This window comes from Boeremia exigua (genome assembly GCF_020726555.1).
Source record: "Boeremia exigua strain MPI-SDFR-AT-0100 chromosome Unknown C7974scaffold_1, whole genome shotgun sequence".
In the NCBI taxonomy this organism is placed as follows: domain Eukaryota; kingdom Fungi; phylum Ascomycota; class Dothideomycetes; order Pleosporales; family Didymellaceae; genus Boeremia; species Boeremia exigua.
In genome coordinates this window covers 3,198,609-3,220,318 of record NW_025763518.1, presented here as the reverse complement: position 1 = coordinate 3,220,318, position 21,710 = coordinate 3,198,609, and the positions used below count along the sequence as shown (strand labels likewise).

The window sequence follows — 21,710 nt, the reverse complement described above, 5'->3', positions numbered from 1 at the left end:
CGACCTGAGAACAAGCATTGACAAGCCTTTATCGCTCCAATTCCTGTTGGACATACCACATGTGGGATGGCGACGTCAGCCGCTGACCAGTTGACGGAATCGGGCCTGTTCCGCACCTCCTCTTAATGCCTCCAAATGTCCTGGCAATAAACGAGATCGTGTGTTGCTCCAGGCCCTGTCTCCGTGCATACAACGACGTGCCACGCCGCTGCTGGACACTCCACCATCACCACACTCATCATGGGATCCGTCCATCGCACCGATGACGAGCTCCAGCTTCAAGCTCTTGGCCACAAGGGTGAGCTGCAGCGCAACTTCTCTCTCCTCTCCATGCTGGGTCTTGCCTTTGCCATCCTCAATTCCTGGACCGCCCTCTCGTCCTCGCTCTCGCTTGCTCTCCCGAGCGGTGGCTCCACCTCAGTCATCTGGGGCTTGTTGACCGCTGGTATCTGCAACTTGGCCCTGGCTGCGTCGCTCGCAGAGTTCCTCTCAGCCTATCCCACAGCCGGCGGACAGTAAGTCCTTGGAGTCTTCTTGAAACTGCCATCCACTGACAACACAGATACCACTGGGTTGCCGTCATCACACCGAAGAGGTGGGTGCCGATCGCATCCTGGATCACCGGCTGGATTAACGTCTCGGGATGGATTGCTCTGACCACTTCTGGAGGTCTCTTGGCCTCTCAGCTCATCGTTGGTATCGTCTCCATGTTCCATCCTGACTTTGCCATCAAACCCTGGCAGCAGTACCTGATCTACGTGGCCTGGACACTCATTGCGTTTTTCATAAATGCTTTCCTCAATAGGCTGCTTCCTTACCTCAACCGGGGCGCTTTCATGTGGTCTATCGGCGGCTTCGTCATCATCTGCATCACAGTACTGGCCTGCTCGTCGCCAAACTACGCATCCCCCGAGTTCGTCTTCACCGAATTCATGAACACTACTGGTTGGCCCGATGGTATCTCCTGGCTTCTTGGATTGCTGCAGGGCGGCTTCGGCATCACTGGATATGATGCGTATGCACCTCACGATTCTATTAATGATAACTGCTAACCCCTTAATAGCGTTGCTCATATGATCGAGGAAATTCCGAATGCTAGTGTAGAAGGACCCAAAATCATGATCTACTGTGTCTGCATCGGCACAGTTACAGGTTTCATCTTTCTCATGATCCTGCTGTTTGTGTCAGGTGGCGACGCGACCGCCATCATCGAGTCGACATCCGGCCCCCTGGTCTACATTATCAACACCGCGACGGGCAACCGCGCTGGAGCTGTTTGCCTGCTGATGTTCCCTCTGATTTGCATCCTCTTCGCGGAGATCGCAATCATGACGACCTCTTCTCGGATGTCGTATGCATTTGCTAGAGACGGTGGCCTCCCAGCTTCCAAGTTCTTCAAGAAGGTGGACAAACGGCTGGATGTGCCCCTGAACTCCCTAATGTTGTCCGCTGGTTTGACGCTGTTATTTGGACTTCTTATGATCGGCTCCAGCAGCGCGTTCAACGCCTTGATTTCTGCTTCCGTCGTTGCTCTTGGTGTGAGCTACGCCATCCCAGTAGCCATCAACGTTTGCCGTGGAAGGAAGATGCTCCCAGCAAGACCCTTTACCATGCCCAACTGGCTTGGTTGGGCAGCCAACCTGCTTGGTCTGGCATATGCGATTGTAACAACCGTGCTATTTGTCTTCCCCCCGGAGCTGCCTGTGACTGCCACCAATATGAGTAAGTCAACTCCCTTGCACCAGAATATTTCGCTAACAGTGACAGATTACTGTATTGTCGCTTTCGGAATCATTCTCCTAATCAGCACAATCCAATGGATCGTCGATGGCAGGAAGAACTTCACCGGACCGAGAGCCGACATGAGCTTGGAGATTCTCGAAGCCATGAAGACCAACGAGCCGCCTGCGCCAGATTACATCGACCCCAAGCTGGCCGCCGAAGTCGGTAAATAATGAACGGGGCTATTCGTATAGTTGAGTAGTGCAGTATATACATCCAAGACAGTTCCACCTTGCAGCAAACATATGAGACGGCACCACATTCACTGTTACAACATCACGACTGGCGTCTGCCTGGCCTTCACTTCTGATTTCACTAGCGCGACGACAATAGCGCGGAGACAATAACAAGGCGTGTCACCTCGCTCTACTGTCGTTACGTCGGAGCGACTCACTCCACTCACTCTACTTCACACTACCCACTCTACTTCACACTACTCATATTCAACTTTACTACCACAATCGTACTGTATTCCTGACATCATGTCGTTCAGATTGTTCCGCTGGCCATGGAGCCACTCTCCCCATCGCAAAGGCACGAGTGGTGAAAAGACTGAAGAGCGCAACAAGTCCACTCCCGAACGCGATCAAGACCGCAAGCAAACACCAACCAACGAACCAGCACGCGACTACGCTGCAGACATCGTCATCGAACAGTCTACCAGCGACAACCCTCTCCCCGAAGGCTACATCGGCACCTTCGAAGGCATCCACTACACCCCCCCGCCGACCCCCCAGCCCTGCAGCCCGGGCACCCATCTCCACAAGCTCATCTGCAACCACCACATCACCACCCGCACTCCCTCACCCTGCGGCCTAAACTGCCACACCCCGACCCCCACACACCCCGCCTTCGCCTGCACCGCATGCCAGCACACCGTCACAACGACCCTCGCCTCGCTCCCCGCCGCCGCCGCCACATCCCTCCAGCACGCCCGACACACCCCCGCGCTGTATGCCGCCCTCGCGGTCGAGCTGGTCGCGGTGCACTCGCAGATGACGGCGAATATCGCACAGACGATCGTGCACTTGCAGGGCGGGTACGCGCGCGCGGCGCAGCGCGCTGCTGGGCCGGCGCCGTGTGTCCCGCTCGTGGAGTTTGTGGCGGGGATGAAGCGCGAGGAGGTGCGTGGGGACGCGGTCCGGGATGTGGGTGTGAAGACTGAGAAGGTGGAGAAGGCGGAGAAGACAGAGATGCCTAAGACCGAGATACCCGCGAAGACTGAGAAGCCCGCGAAGACTGAGAAGCCCACGAAGCCCGAGACACCTGAGAAGACTGGGACACCTGAGATGCCCATGCAGTCCTCAAAGCACCGGAAGCCCGAGCACTCCCCAACGCCCGCGGAGTCCTCGCAGCCCAGCAAGCGCCGCCGCTCGACCTCACCAGAAGTCCTCGAGACCGCCGGCGCAGACTGGGCCGGCGCAGCCCGCAAGCGCTCGCGCACCCACGCATCCCCGCCTCCCAAGCGCAAAAGCGCTGGCGAACCGCCCGCGGCGGGCGCGGCGAAGAAGCGCAGGACCGACGGCGCTGAGGCGCGCGAGTCTGTATGCACCCGCAAGCGCAAGGCGGGTGATGGGGGTGGCGATGAGGAATGGAGTAGGGCGAAGCGGGTGGCGGCGCAGAATGGGGCGTTGCATGGTGGAGCGTGGCGGGCTCCGTGTTTCGAGGGGAGGAAGCGGGGGAGGGAGGAGGGGAGGGAGGAGGGAGGTGGAGAGAAGCGGCGGCGTAGTTGGTAGGGGGTGTGTTGGGCTGCTGTTGGGGTGTGGATTCGGAGCTGGAGTTGGGGGTGGGCATGGCTGAAGGCCTCCGCAGTCCGTCTGCTCTTCGCCCACCCTCCAACCGCGTTGATTTCTCCGGCCTGATCCTGTTCCAAAACAAGGTATATATTTGATTAGCTGTAATGCCTTAGAGGAGGCAGGGAACTCAATCATTTTACTCAATTACTTTGTTCCATTTCAGCTGATCAATTCAGTTATTCGTAATCCCCAATCAACAACACCAGCTTACCCCCATATATACTACATGATGCCCGCCAGCCCCAGACAAAGAAGACATGAAACCTAACACTGAAGCTAACTATTGCTCATTTAGCATCATATGTGTTAAGCACGATATGAAGTCTCCGCCCTGGACCACGTGGAGGTAGAGCAAATCCCAGGGCTGATTTTTTACCCAGGTTGACTCCTGTTTGCGTGAGGAATGATGGTCAGGATTCACCTCCTGCGCCTCTTGGGCGTCGGTTCTGGCCCTGATTCGGATTCTGGTTGGTGAGGTGGCGCCGAAATGATGTCGTCGAAGAGGGAGTTCCCGAAATCAGCGTTTTCCGGTCTAAGTCCAGCTGCTATCAGATTCCAGATCTCGGGTCTGATGCCATGCCGGTTGGTACTGCCTGGAGCAAGCAAACGGACACCATTCGCGGCCGTGGTCGCAGCCACAGTGGCAGAGGAGCCGACGCCGTGTGAAGCCGCCGAAGCAGGCGTTCCAGAGGGCTCTTGTCCAGAAGCAGCAGTCCTTCTGCCACGGCGACGTCGGCGACGTCGGCGAGGAGGGGGGGAGGAAGCTTGTGGTGACGGAGGAGGGGGAGCTTCGTTCCTTGTAGGACTGGCTTCAGGCGAGGGCCTCGTGTCCTGCGAGATGGAGGTGGCCTCGCCCTCAGCTACCCGCGGCTGTTGGTCTTGAGGCACGGCCGGCCTTAGAGGCAGTGGTGGATGAACAGCTGGCGCATTCGGGGTGGTGGCAGCGGCTTCATCAAGCCGCAGGCTGAGCTCTGCAGTACCCCCAAAGATTGGGTCTTCTTCAGAATCATCAGCTCGCCAAAGGTCGGAGTGCTTCGAGGGGGTAGACATTGTAGTTGTTATGTAGGTAGGTAGGCTAGGAAATACCCAGGTAAGAACAGGAAGGTTTGGAGAATGGTAGAACGAGAAAAAATTGAACAGTTAAGTGTGCGCTTAATTTACGCTATTGCTTTCACGGTGAGAGTGAAGCCATGCGTCACAATTGCGTTCAGTCTTTGACGTTTGCCAATTAACCGGTTACCTCTCACATGGCGATCCACGATACTAACCTGCCTGATGCCATTGAGCACAACAAGGCCGTCTGATCTTCACCTACCCTCACGGGGCTTCGCTTTCCCAGTATCAACATTACCAGGACAACCTCGCACAAGGTCTTTAGGAATAACCTCTTTCACCATGTGCGACACGTTTACGCCCTCACCAACACCCCTCGCTGCAGACATCCACAGAATGGTGAAACAAAATAGACATAGAGCGATACAGTCAATGCACATAGCGTTGGTTAGCAAGTTCGTCAAGGATAGTTGGAAGACGAGTCCAGTTGGAACGAGTAGACGGCTGGCGGTAGGAGAAACATAACTTAGCGTCAAGGATGCTAGAGGATCCTCTGAAAGGCCTGACAGTAACATCCAGTGTGATGATACGGAGTAGTTGACATGTGTAGTCAGCAGGGAGTGTGATTTCACTATGTAACTCGCACCAATGTCCGCCTCAGCACTGTACACAATCAGCTATTGAGGACATTCGTTCAATCGTGATTTGAAGCCTCAGCTATCTTTCGAATTGCACCTCTTGACAAATCCAGCCAGAGTCATTGGTCATGCGTGTCTTGCATGAGGACCAAAAACTCGACTGCGGTTGACACGAAAGCAAATAAAAAAGCAAAGAATACAAAAAAAGCAAAAAGAACCGTATCTCTCCGACGGGGAATCGAACCCCGGCCTCCTGCGAATCGTCCTATGGATGACAAGCAGAAATACTGACCACTATACTATCGAAGATATCCAACTTTGAGCTGGGAAGAGATGTGATCGATGGAGGAAGGAGCGGTTGCAATGGTAATATCCCTATTTGAAAACCACTCTACTCACGTCTTTAGCGAAAGAGTGATAATGCTGCAGATGCAGGGATAGTAGTGATATGTCATTGAATTGATACAAATGGGCTGCATCCTACTTTTGCGCGCAGTTGCCCAAAGCCAACTGGCACAAATGCAAATCCCAACTCGACAATGCAATTATATCACTACACGTCGCGAGTTCTTTCTGCAAGAAATTCGGCAGTCCCTGATCATCACAATGATTTCTGTTGCTAAGCCTCTTTCAACAGCTAAATCTGGTATTGCATGCTCGTTGCACCTTTCCACGACAGAGGCTCCCCATCTGCAGCTGCTGATAATTAGATGCGCTTGGCGAGCGATCGTGGCGGTGCATATGGGCTCCACGTGCGACGTTGACGGATCAGCCGCACCTGCAGAGCGGTGATCATCATCCTGGGGGCTGGAGCGGAGCAGGGCAAAGCAACGTAGAGCGATCCTCATGACGAATGACAGAGAGAATAGATGCCTCTAATCTGTCTTCCTCGTGTTGATGCATGGTGGTGAACTATCGTTCGGTCCTAGATGAATAGCTGGAAAATGAGTGAGCCAATCTCACGTCCAAAGAGCCATGTTATCCTTGCAATACAGTTCACAGGTCGCTTGAAACGGCCCGTCCAGCGGCCAGTCAGAGCCACGCGTCGCTGTGTGCACCAAGAGCCAACATCACCCGCAAAAGCTCATTCCGGAGTTGGGGAACATTGGAAGTGGCGTCAGCACTGCACCTTTCGCTCCTTGTTGGATGCTACAAGTAAGATGCGGCGCAGAAGTCAGCCGCTACACCACAGCGCTCGCGAACGGCCTTGGCTAGTGTTCGACAAGCTGATGCCCGTGATGAGCCCTGCGCCAAATTGGCTCGGGGGCAAGCTGATGATGAGGGTTCTGTCGAGGTCTTGCCTCGAACACAAGAGAACGAAAGATAGTCACCGACGCTCCACAACACCATCAATACAGATCGCGGATAGCTGCTGGCCTAATAGTGGCGCATCGACCTGCCACACACGATTGGGTCGTTTGGCCAGGGTTGCAATCGTCCTTCAGGACGACTCGTGGCTGAGCCCGAAGCAGGCTGTCCTCCGCCTCAGCGAAGTACGAAGACATTGGCCGCCGGCGCCCTTGGTCCCAACCTCACTCAGCCCTCTGACTGTTTCTTCCTCATTCCACTTTGCTTCAAGTCTGCAACTGCTGGAGTTTGTCTGCTTGTAGAAGTAGAATCTGCGACGAGTCGACGCACCCACCATCGCCCAGCGCACACACACCTGCCTCGGCCGCTAGCCTTACCCACCACGAACCGAACCGCTCCGCCGCGCTGAGGACCCGCCCGCAGTATTGGACCGATCAAGGACGACAAGGTGCAATCTTCCGTCTGCAGCGCAGAGAGCAGGCGGATCCCGCCTTCTTCGTAGACGTAGACACTCGTTCACTTGCTTTTCGTCTTGTCTTTCGAGCCACTCATTGCGACGTGGTGTTGGCATCGTGTTGGCTTTTCCAAGGTCATCGTCAGGCGCACCACACCTGAGTCGCGAACCGGCTACCAACCCCGCCGCCGCCTCAGGCGCGTTGCGATCACGAAATGCCCTCTGGTCAGGGCGACTACATCAACATCCCCGATGGAAAAGCTGGCGACCATGAGCGAGTGCCGTGGTACTGGCGTTTCATAGCCATGACTGCCTCCTGGATGGTTTTAGGCGGGTAAGTCGCGTCGCGCAATCGACGATTGGGAAGAGGCTGACCGACAACAGCTACTTAATATTGCCAGGCTTGTATGCCAAGAATGCAGAGCTGAGATTCAGTACTGCTGTGCTGTCTGTCTTCGTGGTCGCGCTTCTGACAGCGGGGGTACTCATTCACTGCGCTGTTGTGCTTCGCTTGTCGCAATGACGAGTTTCAGGCAGAGAATGTCTTTGTGTAGGTGCTCTGTGCCAACAATCGTCACCACCACTGACCAGTCTCCAGACCAGCGCTTGCCTCATCCATTTTTGGCCTTGTCGTCATTCTCTACAACTTCCTCGCCACGAATAGCTATGATTGGAGCACCGCCGCAACGAGTGCTACCGTCCTCAGCGGTTTTGCGACAGTCTTGTATGGAGGCTTGCTCTGGTGGAAACGACGTATCATTGCGAGAAGGCGCAAATCAGCCTCACAACGATCGAACTTATACTCAGAACAGTCGTTCTACACAAATTACATTCCAAACATGTACCCGACCGCTATTCGTACGGAATCGCAACCACCACCGCCGCTCCCCGGCAACGACGACGATCCCGTCAACCAACAGATGCGACTGTTGATGCTGCGAGACGCTAGACCAAGCCCCGATGCAAACAGCTCGACGTTCAGGATAGATCTTCCCGAGGATACAGAGCAGCGGGAACGACATGAAAGAAGCCAGGAGCTAGTTGGAACACCACAGCAATCGCATACACCATGGACTCGAGATCGCGCAAATAGTAGGCCAGATAGTCTGGGTGAGAATCAAGCCTGGCGGCAATTGCAGGATCGGGGTCGACCACAACACCGCCCTTCGAGTAGCGATCTACGTAGCAACCATTCGAGAGGACTGAGTAGAGAGGAACGAAGACGCGAAATCGAGCTCGGTCAAGTCTAAATGGTGAGAATACGCACATTCTGTGCGACGGCGTTTCAATATTGGTGTTCCTGGAGTTGGTATTGCCAAACTCGGCATGCCCTGCGGGTTCGGCGCCTGTGGGTTTAATCTGATTTGAAGACGTGTATGTTACGACGATTGTCGATGCTGGAGATGATATCCTGCGCGCTTCGGCGCGCTGTAGTACTACCTTACCATCCAAATACAACAATTAGCCGCTTGACATTGGTGATCCTACAAAGGACCTCATGGACTTGGTGTCAACATTCTCATCATCATCATCATTTGAAAAGTGCTCAATTTGTCGCACTAACGTCGACATGCGAGTAGGCAAAGGGAAATCCCAACCAATAACGCAGTGAACCGAGTAAGGAAATCTTCATATCTTCGTTGTCGGGCGAAGGCCAGCCTTCTAGTCTTATACCTTAATGGCGAACTGCTTCAGGTATTCGTAATGCTCCACGTTCTCATCAACGGTTTCGCGAATGAATCTAGCGCCTTCTTCGCCGTACTTTTCCTTCCATGCTGCATCATCTTGATCTTTCGTTGTTTGCGCTTTCTTCTGTATCTTGGTTAGTCATATGATAAAGTGTGCTATGGACATCAGAGAGACGTACGTGAGTCCTGGCTCGCAGCTCAGTGCTGTCGATAGCATCCTCGTGGAAGCCCTTCCATTTCTCGAACTCTCTCTTAGCGAGCGTTTGGTCCTCTTCGGTATCCCAAACCAGCATCTCAGGCTTATAGTCGATGCCCGTGGTCTTGCAGACGGCCTCGATCATACCAGAAGGGTTGTCAAGCAGCTCATCAGCATCGACAACGCAGATCTCCACGCCGTGCGAGCTACCATTGGTGCCGTTGGTCTCACCTGCCTGACCGGCAGACTTAGGACCAACCAGACCTTCCTTGCGAAGGTAGTCAAACAGCTCGCGCAGTTCAGAGTAACCGGCCTCGTCTTTGCGGAGATAATCCCAACCAGTCAACTTATCCAGAGGAGGAAGCGTGCAGCGGTGATAGCTTGGAATGCTATACTTCGGATGGCGGATGAGAAAGATGAAGTGGTACGTCGCAAGAAGATCTCTAGGAAGAACGGTCGGGTTACCCTCTTCGGCCTTCGTGTCGTATGGGTAAGGTTCGCCAGGGCGATCTTCGCGTGTCTGTACGGGCGAGAGTTCGGTGGTATTTGTTCCAACGCCGCGGCGGTAGTTGGACATCGATGGGCAGACCGTCGTGGGCCTCGGCTTTCCCTGAGGGGGAATCCAGTATTGTGCCATATCTTTGATAAAGGCACGCTTGCCCTACGTACTTTTAGCAACCAGTCCACGAATCTGTAATCGTTGGCTCAACAACACAATAAGCTGTGTTCCGAAAGCCACAAAATTTTGTAATGTACTCTGAAGAGGCAGATCGTTGTGTGGCCGATTGAAGCCTTAAAGAGGGTGCCAACGATTGGTGCTCAAAGAGCGAAGGGGGTAGATTTACCTCGGCGTTGTCCTTTGCGATCCTGTCGAATATTGACCGGTATGTGCTGCTGGCGTAGCCACTGTCCTGTCTCTCCTGCTCATTTTCGGAGCCCTCATAGCGGTAACCAAGACGCTCCGGTCCGAAGTAGTATGCGTCGCCAAACGGCTCGTGTACGCATTTTAGGTCCTTGCGGGTCATGAAGACCTACTCGTTGTTAGAAGTCTCCAGTCGAGAAAAGGATGAATGCACGTACCCGCTCAAATGCCGTAGAGCAAGCCCTGGGGTGGGTAGCGCAGAAGATGGGCTTCTGCGACTGCATCGTGCTGTGCTTGAAAATAATACACAACAAAGAGTCTGTATTCCAAGGCTCTCACAAAATCCTCGACGAAGGTGGATGAAGGTGAACGAAGTTCAGGTATGTTCCAAACTGAACGCGCAAATGCTTCGAGAAAAGAAGGGCTCCGATGATCTCTTATGGGAACCGAGGCGTGCAAGCGGGTTAAGGTACTAGACGTAAGCAAATCCACAATTATCGTTGAGCAGACCCTTCAACACGGATACTCGTCAAGTTGGTGAGCTAGTGGACCTAGATCAGATCCTGGGGGTCAATCAAAGGCAACGGACGAAAGCAAAAGCGGGTGGAACGACCGTTGTCCAGTACCAAGTGCTCGTGGCGTATGGCGACCAAGCAGCTGTCCCTGATTGTCTCGGCGCATCGTGGAAAGCTGCGGGTTTGCCGCAAACAAGTCCTTTGCCGAAACTCTTACAGCCGTGTTTGGCGATGGGGTTGCACTTGCGCTGATGTCACCGGCCTCGGTGGGGCAATAGCGCGGGCCTAGCGCAGGCACTCGCGTTGCTGTCAGCGACAAACCGACGGGCAGTCGCTGAACATCCATTTGTTTGAGCAATCAGTGGCAAGACTAGAATATGCATCCTTGATGGTGTGCAGTGGCACAAGCACGTCAGAATTGGGCTGAATGACGCTTCCCGAGACTTCTGTGATAGGACAGTCTTCGCTGCCATCCTCGAAGAACTCTTCTTTACGATCGACCACTTTGTAATTGCTTCTTCCACGACGGACATGAACAGAATACACGACAACGCGCATACCACTTATAGCGATCGAGTATCAACCTGCGAAGCGCAGTGCTCGCACTAGCTGTGCTGTTCAAACTATACAGGATAGGGAGGACGGGCAAAAGGATGGCTTGATCGCGCAAGATGAACAAACAAGAGTCTGGGATAACTGCAGGGAACGGAATGCACCGAGAGAGAAGCACAAGTAATTCGAAACATCACAGGCTTGTTTGGGTGGCTTCGAAGGATTTCGATATTCAACGTCTCGTGTTCTCGAGCGATGGATGGATGCATCGACCTCGGCAACCTACTCCAGTTTGGCGTCCTTACATTGGGCTGTCACGCGGCGAAGTCTTCTTCTAGTTGGACTTGCAGAAAGATACTGTAAAGTGGCATACGTTCCTGAGGTATCCCCCAAGGACCAAGCCTTTTGATACTCACATACAAGAAGTCAGATCCGCCCTGTTGCTTCTTCCTGAGTTACTCATGAACAGCAGAATATACCTGGTATACAAAGCCCAAGCTGTGCGATGGCCAAAGATTTTCTATTGGGAGACAAAGGGTAAGGTCTCCGCTAACAACAAAGAAATTCGCGAGCTGGCTGGGGCCATGGAAGTTTGTCTTTAACTTATTGATGAGAAACAGAATGCTATCTCACGGTACGAGTGCCGATTAAAGATAGGTGAGGATGATACTGGAAAGCTGCAACCGCAATCTTCTCAGTTATTGCGTATGACCAGCTACTTATGATAATGGTTTTGTTCGACTGGAGACCCTGGAAACCTCGAACAAGTCCTGGCGCGATGCGCGATACACAAATGAATCGGAATCTCGCTCCATCTGACATCGGTCGGATCAGGATTGGTTCATTGATGAAAGACTCATCATATGCCAATGTCTTGTACACTTTCAACGCGCGATAATTGTTGCTATAGTACTATGCGGCCAAATACACTCCTCTATCTGCGACATAATTTGACGCGAGGCGTCCTCGACTTCTTCTTTAGCTATGATAGTGTGTGCCCTTGCCTCCTCCTTACTGGAAGTTCCTACTTCGCCAAGCGCCAATGTCTAGCAACGAGATAATCACGCCGTTGCTCGTTCCTCCGACACGTTTGACGACCTCAGATTTATCTCTTTCTCCAAGAAGACACGCTGCTCCGTCTTGCTCTTCCCTATGTCTACGAAGAAGTACAGCCAGGCACAACTTGCTACGCTGAGTGAGAACAAGAAGTAGAATGGGCTGCTGTTGTTGCCCGTCCTATCAATGATGGCGCTGCTAACAAGCGGGCCAATAAAGGCACTTGTTTTGCCAATGATAGAGAAAAGACTGAAAAATAGAAACTCTTTGCCCTGTGGTGTTACCTCACTTATCATCGTTTGGGAATAACTGTACCATGGACAGACTAGAAGCCCATAGAATGTCTGGTAGGCCCATACCTCCCACCTTTGGTGAAACCCAAAGGTCTGAGACCAGATACCTATCAGACCCCATCCATCAAGGAGGACAATACTGACAGCAATAGCCATAAACATGGTTTTAGTCGAGAGTTGGTAGTGCTTCTGGATGCGCCAAAAAGCACCAATTCCAATTGCCTGTGCAGCAATACCAACAATAAGAAGGTACGTTAGTTGAAGACTGTTGAACGCGACGATCTCGTTCTGAAGTGTGCCGATAACAGTAACCGTAGTGTTGAGACTGTCGCCGAGGAGGAAGTACCCAATCAAGTAGGCTAAGCTCTGTCGTAGCTGCCAAATCTGAGCAAGGGCATAGTTTAACTGTTTGATGCCCGCTAACACAACATTGGTCTGTGGAATTTGGCCTGGTCGTCTCTTCTCGAACGCAAACCACGGGATAGCGCATAGTACCCAGACTCCAGTCGCGAAAGCTATGAGGACCGAGAGCCCCCAATTATTGTTCTCTGCACTATCGTTGACGCGGAGACCGAACATAATGCCAACGATGACTGCCAGAATGAACACCTCAACAACTGATTGGACATAGAAGGCAGTATTTGAGATCTCGTTCCTCTTCATCATGTCCGCGAATTCGTACTCGTCGCGGGTGATAGTGCCTTCAGCCAGCTGCTTAGCCTTCGTAAGTATGTCCTTAGTGTTCCTTGCTAAACCGGGGAACGCGGCCGTCCAGAAAGTGATGGTCGTTTGGTATGCAATCAGCCCGACGATATATCTAAAAGAGTGTGTCAGTGTGAACTGCAAATTTCCTCTGATCGTTACTCACAAGCCTGCGCCGATCTGCCAGTCTTCTTGAGTATGAACGCCCAACCAGCCAAATCCTATCCCGAAAGCGACAATGGAAAGACCAATGAGGATGTTGGGTCTCCATGTTCCGAAATCGGCAAAAGAGCCAAGTAAGAGAAAAACAAGGATCTGAATGGCAAAACTAATTCCGTTGCACAGCAAGACAATACTGTTGACTGTGCGAGTTCTGCCTAGGAAATGCAGCATTTCTGCATCTCCGGATGCTGCGTACACGAGGTTTTGAAATGCGGTAGGAGCGAAATTGAACAGGGTGAGCCCATTGTCGCCAACATAGTAGCTAATTGTTCAGTCAGAAAAGGTTTCACGAATATATGCAGTCGATGCAACGACTCGTACTAAGTTTCACTTACCAGTAATATGCCCAAAGCTCCTTCTTCGTAGTTTCGTACTTGTCGTCGATCTCGTCCGTTGTCTCCAGGATCTCCCCGGGGGAAATATCTACCGCACCCTCTGTGGTCTTCTTGGTCAATGCACTGAGGGGTGCGAAACTCGGATCGTTTGCCGCCATGACAATGCTCAAGTGGTCACAATTCACTGCAAGCTATAGGCTCCGAGAATCTCGGGAATGGGCATGTTATTTAAGTCATGGCACCGACTAGCAACACCCAAAGTCAATTCCTAATCGCGCTTCATATATGCCAGCCAATGAACATCGAGGTAACTCAGGCTTATCAGGAGTGTCTGGTCTGAACTGAGATAGTTAGGTATGGTTATGGCAAGGCACGTGATCGGAACTCACGGATATCGGCCCGCATCATGAAGAGAAGTCCCGGATAATAGATACGGCCTGCATTAGGTAGATGTGTCAGGCACCTCCTAGGAACCTTGGAATTGTGCTCGGCCTTCCTGGTTGGTTTCTCAGAAGTCATAAAAACGCCCTGACTATTCATACCAGCTAGGTAGTATCATGGAGGCAAAGCGACACATCATCATCATTGGAGCTGGGTCAGTAACATTACAAGTCCTACATACATATTCAGGCGTCGCTGACCGTCATAGCGTTTCTGGAATTCTTCTAGGTAGGTGTGTCATGGCGCCAGTTTCAAAGACAAGAAATCCGAGGACTGACTTTGTTCATCTTTTTAGCGCATCATTTTGAGAAGTACTTATCACACGCCTACACGTTTAAGGTTGTAGAGAAGAACCATGATGTTGGAGGCACGTGGCTGGAAAACACATACCCAGGTATGGCAAAGATGATTGTTGTGTGAAGAGATGACTGAATTCTCTCAGGATGCGCCTGTGATGTTCCAAGTGACATCTACCAGTACTCTTTTGCACCAACAAAGGGCTGGTCCAAAATGTTCGTGCTCGATCTCCTTCAGCTTCAGAGTAACTGGACACGAACTGATCTAAGCTACTGCGAGCAGATTTGCACCATCTGGTGAAATACAGAATTACCTCTCGCAGGTTGTCCATCATTTCAATCTAAGGAGTCATATCGAATTCGAGACCTCAGTGGAAAGATGTGTCTGGGTTGAGCAAGAGAGCACGTGGTTGGTTGACACCAAACGAAGTGGAATACTGGAAACGGGTAGAAAGGCTGATATCCTGATCAACGCTGCGGGGATCCTTAACCATTTCCAGTATCCTGATATTCCCGGATTAGAAAGCTACAGAGGTCACCTCATGCATACAGCAGACTGGGATCACTCAGTCAGTTTGGCAGGAAAAAACGTCAGCATTATCGGAGCAGGAGCCAGCGCTGTGCAGGTTGTACCACAGATCCAACCTCTAGTCAAGAGTCTGTCGGTTTACATCCGGACACCATCCTGGATAACGAAGCTGCCAGACAGCTTCCGAGAAACCGAGGACAGCTCCAAGAGCCCCGCAGATGGCTACTTGCAACGTTGTAAGGAGCTCGAAAGTTATTACAACAAGCTTTTTCCTGTTTTCCACCGCGATTCAACAACGCAGGTACAGGAGCGTCGGGAAATGGCCATATGGATGGAGAAATGTATCACAGATCCTATGCTGCGTAAGAAGCTCATACCCAACTACGAGTTAGGATGCCGCAGAATCAGTCCCGGGGAACCGTTCTTACGTGCTCTACAAGAGCCGAATGTGAAGTGTATATTCACTCCAATTGAGGCGTGCAAGCCAAACGGCCTAGAGACCGAGGAAGGAATTGAGACATCCGATGTTATCATCGCCGCTACAGGATTCAACACCACGTTTCGACCGCGATTCCCGCTGCTGGGACAGAATGGAGTTGACCTCAAGGAGCTATGGAAGGATGATCCGGCATCATACATGGGCCTCGGATGTGCAGGTTTTCCAAATTACTTGTCCATGCTTGGCCCTAATTGTCCTGTTGCGAACGGCAGTCTGATTGGTATGACGGGATTTCTTTTTCAGAGTTCTCCATCGTTTGGCTAACAGATAACGCAGGGAGTCTCGAGGCGACGGCGGATTTTATCGTTCGCCTCCTCAAACGAGTCGATAGCTTCGGCGTTGCTACATTTGCACCCGACAAAGGAGCACAAGATGACTTCAATATGCAGGTTGACGATTTTATGAAAGGTGCTGTTTGGACCGGAAATTGCACAAGTTGGTGTAAGTCTCCCGCTTCTTTTGTTGTAATCTTACACTATCAACTTTCGCAAAAATATATGACGCATTGTACTGACTCGATTAGACAAACAAGGTCAGACCGGAAGAATAACGGCCGTCTGGCCAGGAAGTAGTCTCCACTACCGAGAAGTACTCAGTCAGGACCGCTGGGAAGACTGGAAATGGACTTACCCTGGCGGTCGATACAAAGTATGGGGTAAGGGAGATTCCACTGTGGAGAAGGAGGATGGTGATCACAGTCATTACCTCGAGCATGGGCCATTATTGTCAAACCTCTCCTTGGCTGGACCTAAATTGGTTGGTCATCCGATGGTCACTAACAGGGACTGGTCAAATAAGGGGTTTATCGATGATTTCAACTATCAAGCGAGTGACAAGGCCGCGAACGGAATTGAGGATACTTGATCGATTGATTAGACTATACCTATGTACTTGCTCACAATCTTTTTTGACGGTTTTATGATCACCATCTTTCTGAAAAAAAAATCTTACATTTCTGTTATGAATCTCTCTTTGCCTTCTTCTTTCAGAAACCCTCGTTTCATCACAAATCACTTGGAGAAATCTTTCATAAGCCGTCATAGCTGTCTGTTTGAAGCTCGTGGAGTCAATCGGCTCAAAGGGTGGACTAGATATGATCCCACGCATCTATAGATCACAATTTGGAAAGAATAAGGCTCGCGATGACAACCTGTATTTCATCGTCAAGTCAAATACAATTAGGCCCAAACTAATCATAATCAAAGGCAAAGATGCACCATCATAGCAGCGCTTTTTCTTGTGGCGTGAATTCGCGCCGCGCCGGTCCCCCACGGCTCCCATCGCCATGAAATGCACTTTGCTGATCCTTGTAATCCATTCTGAACCGCCATTTCTTCTTCAAGTCCGCTGGGAGCCTCCGCTCGAATCCCTGCACTACATATTTCCCTAAAGTTGGCAAGAATTTGAACGCGCTGCCGGAAAAGTAGAATTAGTACGTGTCAAGAATTGAGTGCGTGCGAAGTGAGACAGTACTTACTGGCCGCTTCCAGCTGTTGCAAGAAAGAGATTTGAGTGGTCTGGGTGGTAGTCGATGATAAAATCGCCAGAGGGCGTGTCGTTATACCAGCACACAGCAACGCGGTCGAAGCGGCGGTCTGCAAGAGACGGAAGAATTGTTTTCAAACCCGAGCGCAACCGTGAGATACCGTCCGGGGGCGCAAAATCGGTGCGCTTGCTTCGGATGGCTGTTGGTGGGAACGAAAGGTCGTTCTGGCCGGTACTTCGAGTATGAGTATAACCCCAGCCATGGACGGCGATCTTCAGCACTCGAGCTTCGGGGTGGGGTGGGAAGCAGAACCATCCGGAGTCATAGTCTATGTAGAGCGGCAGGTTCTTATATGTATCCATCTCCGCTTCTGACAGATTGATAAATGCTAGGACCTGCGCGGTGGAGATTGTTGAGTTATACATCGGAGCAAGCATTGTCGACCAAGCGCCAGCAGAGAGAACAAAGTAGTCCCCTTGTATCTCATGACCACCCTCCGTTTCTGCAGCAACGATCTTATTTGTTGTCTTGTCCTTTTTGAAAGCAACAACGGTACCTTTTCTACCGCAGATGAATGACACGCCACCCTCAATGCACTCGTTACGAAGTGTAGTGATCGCCTTTTGAGCGTCAGCCCAACCAGAGCTACTGTTGCTGTATCCGGATAGGTTCGAGTGAACTGTATCACCATACAGAATTGGAAATTCGGTCTTGATAGCTTCTTGGTTTATCATTGGCTTCCAAGGGTGATGGAGACCGTCGAGAGCATCTGTGCATTTCTTGAGGTGCGTCCGCCCGTACGCCTTGCTTGCAATGAAAGCATTTGGGCCATGGTGGAAGATTCCGCGGAACTTTGGATGAGTATGCCAGACATCGAATGCTTCTTTTGCAAGCTTAGCATACACTGGATCTCGATAGTCGAATCGAATTACGCGTGAGATGTCGACACTGGAGCCATCCGGTACCTGGACTCCTATCAGCTCTAGCCCAGCTGTCCCAGAACAAGACTTACTGGAGGCACATGTCGATCCAGGATTGTGATATTCTTATATCCTTTGCCAATTAACTCCAGTGCTGTTGATAAGCCAAACACGCCGGCGCCCACTATGATCACAGAGCTGTTCGTGTCCATCGCGTTTTTCGATGATACCTAGATACCGCTAGCCCGGAAGACAATGGATGATCTTTATATTGAGAACAGTGTCCTAGACGAGACGTTTTTGGGATAAGCCCAGTGCGAAGATCGCATCTTGAGAGCAAGACGCCCAGGCGCTACCAGAACGCTGCCCAGGTGGGTTGAGGCGGGAACGGAAGCGGAACCCGGATTCCTTGCCGGCGCTAAGCGTCATGGCCTAACATCTTCCACGTTATCTATCTGACGGAATGTAAATGGACGCGATTGCAGCACCTCTTCAGAAACGAAGTACACATACATCATGGCCATCATATGGCCTGAGCAGTACACTCTGCCCAGCTCTACCTATGTCCCGAACAGTATCTTGCCAGTCCTAATATATCGGGGAGTTCTACCAGTTCCCGTGAATTCGGAACTGGCAAAGCATCTATGTGAGAGAAACGGCTGGGAAAAACGCGTGAGTTTTTAAACGCAAAAAGATCGTACCCAAACAATACGCTCAACACCAGTTAGGGCGAATGGGGGGAGATTAAAATACCTCATTTTCACCCTAATACTCATGAATGCTACGGTACGGACTCCAGTGGCGCGGGATCGGTTTCTCAACCAATCTAAATTGCACAGCTATCACTCGAGGAAGTTCGCGTTTAGCTCTTGGGCGAGCAAAGGAGGATGAGGGCACCGATGGCGTTGAAGTCGATATCAGTGTGGGGGATGTGATCGTAATCCCAGCGGGTGTTTCGCACCGGTCGCTCAGATCTGAAGGCGGTTTCAGATATATTGGTGTATATCCCGAGGTCAGTCAGCGATTGAAGGCTGGATTTGAGGGGAGGTTACGATTGACTCTGTGTAGGCAGCTCCGCGCTGGCGAAATAATCATTGCGAAGGCGATGAATCCATGGCTGCATTATCCGAGGAAATTAACAACGTGCCAATACCCGATTCTGACCCAGTATTTGGCACCAACGGTCCTTTGAGTCAGATTTGGAAGTCCAGACGAGCCGCAGGCCGCGCGAGGATATGAGCTTCTGATAGAATTGCTAGAATTGAGTCGGTAAAAGTAGAGAAGGTACGAACAAGGCCAAGTTACCTCACATGTCCCTCTCAATGACTGTAATAGTGCAAATGATCGGGCTCGTGATTTAAAAGGAAGTAGTTGAACGTGGATCCGCCGGACAGGGGCGTATCCCCATAAGACCGAACAGCAATGTCATCCAGTCTGGAGTGAACCGTCATGCCAGCGGCTGTATTCGGACTTGGATGACCAGATTCCTGGCCATCGGTGAGAGTCGATGACTCCCTCAAATCCGGCCTTACGCTGCGCATTACATAGTCAGGCTCTGCGTCAAATGCGTACCCTGAGTTTGGCTTGGTAGAAGTTGAAGCGTACTCGAAGAGCTTCCACATCAATAGCAAGTCTTCTTCCGCAAGATATACTTGATTGTTTGCGTCGGGTGGGGCTGCACCATCGTACTCTTCTTCCACGTAGTTCAAATTTGAACGGTATGGGATACGCGCTTCTAGTTGTTCTAGAAGAGAGACCTCATATGTGTTAGCTTGTACGTACATTCGCGGAAGCACGTCAAATACATACAGCAATCTGCATTCGCGGCCACTCCATTGAGAGTCTTTTAACAAAGTCAAAGCATTTGTCAAATTTCTGCTTCGCGGATGCAGCTACCGTCGGATACTGGCTTCTGGTATGTTCCAAATGGACTGACGCCGCAATTGCGACCAGATGACCGAGAAAGGGGTCATGGAGCATCAGTTCGGCTTCGTTCATGTGATTGAGAAGCCTGAACACCCAATTAGCATGGATCAAAGAGAACTCATAAGACTTTTGTAAGAAAGTCAGTGGGATTTTGTGTTTGAGGCGTGCAGTTTTGACGTGGATAATGAAAGGGTGGTTTCTGCATAGGGTTCAGTATGTCGACACAGAATGTTCGAGTTGTACTGACAAGATGCAGTTTACCGCAGACAAAGTCATGTGAAACCGCAGCCAAATGACAAAGTAGCTTGTCAATCGTGGTTCTTCCAACACACGGGCAGGCGAACCCACACATGTTAGAGTGTGTCCTGCAGTCTCGCACCCTAGATCATATCTTAGATTCTTTCACCCGAGAAGAGAAACATACTCACTTGTCTCGATGTCTAGAAGTTTCGTCAAGATTGCAGCCCGGGGCGAATCGTGTCTCCAGAGAGGAATGTCGGTGCTCAAAGGGGGCTGGGCGATGTAGTCGATGATGCACTCCCATATCCGAATCGTTTGTATTTGTAGACAAGCGACACTCTGTGGTGGGAGTGGAATATCTGAATCTACAGATTCTAACGAAACATCAGACTCTGCAGTCTGAGGAGAACCATCGGGGTGACAAGGACCGCTCTGGATGACAGGGAGTTCGAAGACGGCAGTCGGGGTCGATGGGTTCTTCGTATTTCCCCCAAGAAGCATTCTGTCGAGCATAAACAGTGACCATATGATCTCCTGTCTCCGAGCTCGATCGGCGAGCTCCAGGCCATCAAGAGAATCAACGCGGAGCATGTCACGGGCTTGTGCGACTCGCAAACCAATGGCAACCTGGGCTCGTGCTCTCTCAAGCTTCCCGTCTAGTTTCGTTAATATGCCTTGGCTATTATAAGAGGTCTCATAAACTTACCACCTGAGTCCACCTGTGCCTGAAGACAAAGCGCCTGGAAATAAACATCATCAATCTCAAACTCACAGTATGCCATGGTGATAAGATTCCATGCGAGCTGTGTCAGATTAGCTATACATCTCGTTCTTACAGACGTATCTTTGAAAAACGGATGCCGGGACGAGCGTAAGCTAAGAGCCAACATGGCATACAGGATCATTGGGGCTATGGGATCACTTTCCCCGGGTTCGAGGGATTGAGAATTGGCCAAAATGGGACACGGCTGATTGCAGAAGTTGGAAAAGTAGAGCGCGATCCCTTCTGCTATGACTGTGTCTGGTAATTGCGCATCCTGTATGCTAACAACAATCAGCGGACTGCGATACGATCGTGGTGGTCGGCAACAGCCCTTACCCGGGGTAAAGAGAGTGTGGCACAGTAGGGAGTGAGATTGGTGAAAGTTGGATGACAGGTTCCTGTGAGAATCTCGCCGTCTGATGTTCATCATCCTGGCCCTGATGGGTGGGAGACTTGGCTGGCGCAGAGTGTCTTTGAACGCTAAGAGATGTCAGCCTGATAGTAAGATGCTCCATAAGGAAGGCGTACTCGATCACCGCAGCAAGATTTTTCAGCATGTCTTCAATCGCGTTAAGACGCTCTGACTAAGAATGAATGAGTATTTTAAGAGGAACCTGGTGGCATGCATGACTGTACATTGTCGGTGCCAACCGCTTGAGGAGCGCCGCTGGTGTCATTGTGAGGCTCGGTGGACCTCTCGCGAGTTCGATGATGAGCGGCATAGACACATTTTTGTCGTAAACGCACACAACACGAACAATCAGGTCTCTCTCCTGTACATTTCGACTTCTTCCGACTGCACTTTTGTTAGTCATCAGCAGAACTGATGAGACTAAAACCTCGGTGCGCACGGACCGGCAATTCTCGCAAGCTTGTCTTGCACGCTTGTTCGTAGAATACGGAAAGCGTTGGCTGCGTCGTTGGTTCTCCGCCATTTACAGGATGGATGTACGTATGGGAATTCGATGGTTTGCGAAAGGCACGCGACCCCAACTAGCGTCTGGGAGCCGTCCACCTGGGCACCCCAGATTGGAACTGAATCCGGGCTGTAACGTGACACTGTATCTCACCCTCACCTGCGTAACGTGCTGATAAGAGCCGAATCAGGGTTCAGATTAGTCTGATTGCAAATCGTGTCCAGAAGTAATAACCGACTGA

At 51.3% G+C, this 21,710-nt stretch overlaps 10 protein-coding genes and 1 non-coding gene across 11 annotated transcripts; 5 read left to right on the top strand and 6 right to left on the bottom strand.

The window, feature by feature from the left end:
- The first annotated feature begins 147 nt into the window (after positions 1–147).
- C7974DRAFT_25800 (amino acid/polyamine transporter I) lies at positions 148–2,301 on the top strand. The gene is made up of 4 exons (XM_046137505.1): positions 148–515; positions 563–1,015; positions 1,064–1,722; positions 1,768–2,301. Exons 1-4 carry the CDS (start codon positions 241–243, stop codon positions 1,953–1,955), a joined length of 1,575 nt encoding a protein of 524 aa, XP_046003413.1. The 5' UTR covers positions 148–240; the 3' UTR covers positions 1,956–2,301.
- C7974DRAFT_25788 (uncharacterized protein) lies at positions 2,110–3,733 on the top strand. Its single transcript, XM_046137504.1, has one exon. It carries the CDS (start codon positions 2,265–2,267, stop codon positions 3,516–3,518), a length of 1,254 nt encoding a protein of 417 aa, XP_046003412.1. The 5' UTR covers positions 2,110–2,264; the 3' UTR covers positions 3,519–3,733.
- Positions 3,734–3,995: 262 nt separating this feature from the next.
- Positions 3,996–4,628, bottom strand: C7974DRAFT_408326 (uncharacterized protein; the record flags this gene model as incomplete). The annotated part of the gene is made up of 1 exon (XM_046143323.1): positions 3,996–4,628. The coding sequence occupies one exon, from the start codon at positions 4,626–4,628 to the stop codon at positions 3,996–3,998; it is 633 nt and encodes a 210-aa protein (XP_046003411.1).
- Positions 4,629–5,492: 864 nt separating this feature from the next.
- Positions 5,493–5,578, bottom strand: C7974DRAFT_t10. The gene has a single exon. It is a non-coding gene; the product is annotated as a tRNA-Asp (tRNA).
- A 1,668-nt stretch (positions 5,579–7,246) lies between these two features.
- Positions 7,247–8,581, top strand: C7974DRAFT_440205 (uncharacterized protein; the record flags this gene model as incomplete). Its single annotated transcript, XM_046145311.1, has 4 exons — positions 7,247–7,365; positions 7,416–7,473; positions 7,508–7,581; positions 7,630–8,581. 4 exons carry the CDS (start codon positions 7,247–7,249, stop codon positions 8,279–8,281), a joined length of 903 nt encoding a protein of 300 aa, XP_046003410.1. The 3' UTR covers positions 8,282–8,581.
- C7974DRAFT_25714 (P-loop containing nucleoside triphosphate hydrolase protein) lies at positions 8,500–10,204 on the bottom strand. Its single transcript, XM_046137502.1, has 4 exons — positions 9,996–10,204; positions 9,761–9,946; positions 8,899–9,576; positions 8,500–8,843 (listed from the first exon to the last, which is right to left on the bottom strand). The coding sequence occupies exons 1-4, from the start codon at positions 10,059–10,061 to the stop codon at positions 8,700–8,702; spliced, it is 1,074 nt and encodes a 357-aa protein (XP_046003409.1). The 5' UTR covers positions 10,062–10,204; the 3' UTR covers positions 8,500–8,699.
- Positions 10,205–11,785: 1,581 nt separating this feature from the next.
- Positions 11,786–13,708, bottom strand: C7974DRAFT_25685 (autophagy-related protein 22-like protein). Its single transcript, XM_046137501.1, has 3 exons — positions 13,453–13,708; positions 13,062–13,379; positions 11,786–13,010 (listed from the first exon to the last, which is right to left on the bottom strand). The coding sequence occupies exons 1-3, from the start codon at positions 13,608–13,610 to the stop codon at positions 11,906–11,908; spliced, it is 1,581 nt and encodes a 526-aa protein (XP_046003408.1). The 5' UTR covers positions 13,611–13,708; the 3' UTR covers positions 11,786–11,905.
- C7974DRAFT_384058 (putative FAD-containing monooxygenase) lies at positions 13,699–16,143 on the top strand. Its single transcript, XM_046140811.1, has 8 exons — positions 13,699–13,759; positions 13,807–14,047; positions 14,102–14,121; positions 14,189–14,287; positions 14,336–14,405; positions 14,473–15,437; positions 15,494–15,658; positions 15,741–16,143. The coding sequence occupies exons 2-8, from the start codon at positions 14,010–14,012 to the stop codon at positions 16,079–16,081; spliced, it is 1,698 nt and encodes a 565-aa protein (XP_046003407.1). The 5' UTR covers positions 13,699–13,759; positions 13,807–14,009; the 3' UTR covers positions 16,082–16,143.
- Positions 16,144–16,250: 107 nt separating this feature from the next.
- Positions 16,251–18,071, bottom strand: C7974DRAFT_25539 (FAD dependent oxidoreductase). Its single transcript, XM_046137498.1, has 3 exons — positions 17,716–18,071; positions 16,695–17,668; positions 16,251–16,629 (listed from the first exon to the last, which is right to left on the bottom strand). The coding sequence occupies exons 1-3, from the start codon at positions 17,833–17,835 to the stop codon at positions 16,437–16,439; spliced, it is 1,287 nt and encodes a 428-aa protein (XP_046003406.1). The 5' UTR covers positions 17,836–18,071; the 3' UTR covers positions 16,251–16,436.
- Positions 18,072–18,129: 58 nt separating this feature from the next.
- Positions 18,130–18,902, top strand: C7974DRAFT_25563 (uncharacterized protein). Its single transcript, XM_046137499.1, has 2 exons — positions 18,130–18,635; positions 18,692–18,902. The coding sequence occupies exons 1-2, from the start codon at positions 18,402–18,404 to the stop codon at positions 18,860–18,862; spliced, it is 405 nt and encodes a 134-aa protein (XP_046003405.1). The 5' UTR covers positions 18,130–18,401; the 3' UTR covers positions 18,863–18,902.
- C7974DRAFT_25537 (uncharacterized protein) lies at positions 18,854–21,688 on the bottom strand. The gene is made up of 10 exons (XM_046137497.1): positions 21,408–21,688; positions 21,189–21,348; positions 21,081–21,136; positions 20,889–21,032; positions 20,496–20,833; positions 19,978–20,445; positions 19,797–19,929; positions 19,433–19,748; positions 18,929–19,380; positions 18,854–18,878 (listed from the first exon to the last, which is right to left on the bottom strand). Exons 1-9 carry the CDS (start codon positions 21,485–21,487, stop codon positions 18,943–18,945), a joined length of 2,133 nt encoding a protein of 710 aa, XP_046003404.1. The 5' UTR covers positions 21,488–21,688; the 3' UTR covers positions 18,854–18,878; positions 18,929–18,942.
- Positions 21,689–21,710: the final 22 nt, after the last annotated feature.

Coding starts and splice junctions, on each gene's coding strand:
- C7974DRAFT_25800 (XM_046137505.1), top strand. CDS start 241: ATGGGATCCGTCCATCGCACCGATGACGAGCTCCAGCTTCAAGCTCTT. Junction 1,016..1,063: donor GGCATCACTGGATATGATGC/GTATGCACCTCA, acceptor ACCCCTTAATAG/CGTTGCTCATATGATCGAGG. Junction 1,723..1,767: donor TGTGACTGCCACCAATATGA/GTAAGTCAACTC, acceptor TAACAGTGACAG/ATTACTGTATTGTCGCTTTC.
- C7974DRAFT_25788 (XM_046137504.1), top strand. CDS start 2,265: ATGTCGTTCAGATTGTTCCGCTGGCCATGGAGCCACTCTCCCCATCGC.
- C7974DRAFT_25714 (XM_046137502.1), bottom strand. CDS start 10,061: ATGCAGTCGCAGAAGCCCATCTTCTGCGCTACCCACCCCAGGGCTTGC. Junction 9,947..9,995: donor GCTCTACGGCATTTGAGCGG/GTACGTGCATTC, acceptor AACAACGAGTAG/GTCTTCATGACCCGCAAGGA. Junction 8,844..8,898: donor AGCTGCGAGCCAGGACTCAC/GTACGTCTCTCT, acceptor ACCAAGATACAG/AAGAAAGCGCAAACAACGAA.
- C7974DRAFT_25685 (XM_046137501.1), bottom strand. CDS start 13,610: ATGGCGGCAAACGATCCGAGTTTCGCACCCCTCAGTGCATTGACCAAG. Junction 13,380..13,452: donor GAGCTTTGGGCATATTACTG/GTAAGTGAAACT, acceptor CTGAACAATTAG/CTACTATGTTGGCGACAATG. Junction 13,011..13,061: donor TGGCAGATCGGCGCAGGCTT/GTGAGTAACGAT, acceptor ACACTCTTTTAG/ATATATCGTCGGGCTGATTG.
- C7974DRAFT_384058 (XM_046140811.1), top strand. CDS start 14,010: ATGGAGGCAAAGCGACACATCATCATCATTGGAGCTGG. Junction 14,048..14,101: donor ATCATCATCATTGGAGCTGG/GTCAGTAACATT, acceptor TGACCGTCATAG/CGTTTCTGGAATTCTTCTAG. Junction 14,122..14,188: donor CGTTTCTGGAATTCTTCTAG/GTAGGTGTGTCA, acceptor TCATCTTTTTAG/CGCATCATTTTGAGAAGTAC.
- C7974DRAFT_25539 (XM_046137498.1), bottom strand. CDS start 17,835: ATGGACACGAACAGCTCTGTGATCATAGTGGGCGCCGGCGTGTTTGGC. Junction 17,669..17,715: donor TGGATCGACATGTGCCTCCA/GTAAGTCTTGTT, acceptor ATAGGAGTCCAG/GTACCGGATGGCTCCAGTGT. Junction 16,630..16,694: donor GCAACAGCTGGAAGCGGCCA/GTAAGTACTGTC, acceptor CTTTTCCGGCAG/CGCGTTCAAATTCTTGCCAA.
- C7974DRAFT_25563 (XM_046137499.1), top strand. CDS start 18,402: ATGCTACGGTACGGACTCCAGTGGCGCGGGATCGGTTTCTCAACCAAT. Junction 18,636..18,691: donor ATATTGGTGTATATCCCGAG/GTCAGTCAGCGA, acceptor GACTCTGTGTAG/GCAGCTCCGCGCTGGCGAAA.
- C7974DRAFT_25537 (XM_046137497.1), bottom strand. CDS start 21,487: ATGGCGGAGAACCAACGACGCAGCCAACGCTTTCCGTATTCTACGAAC. Junction 21,137..21,188: donor AAGCGGTTGGCACCGACAAT/GTACAGTCATGC, acceptor ATTCATTCTTAG/TCAGAGCGTCTTAACGCGAT. Junction 21,033..21,080: donor AATCTTGCTGCGGTGATCGA/GTACGCCTTCCT, acceptor GACATCTCTTAG/CGTTCAAAGACACTCTGCGC.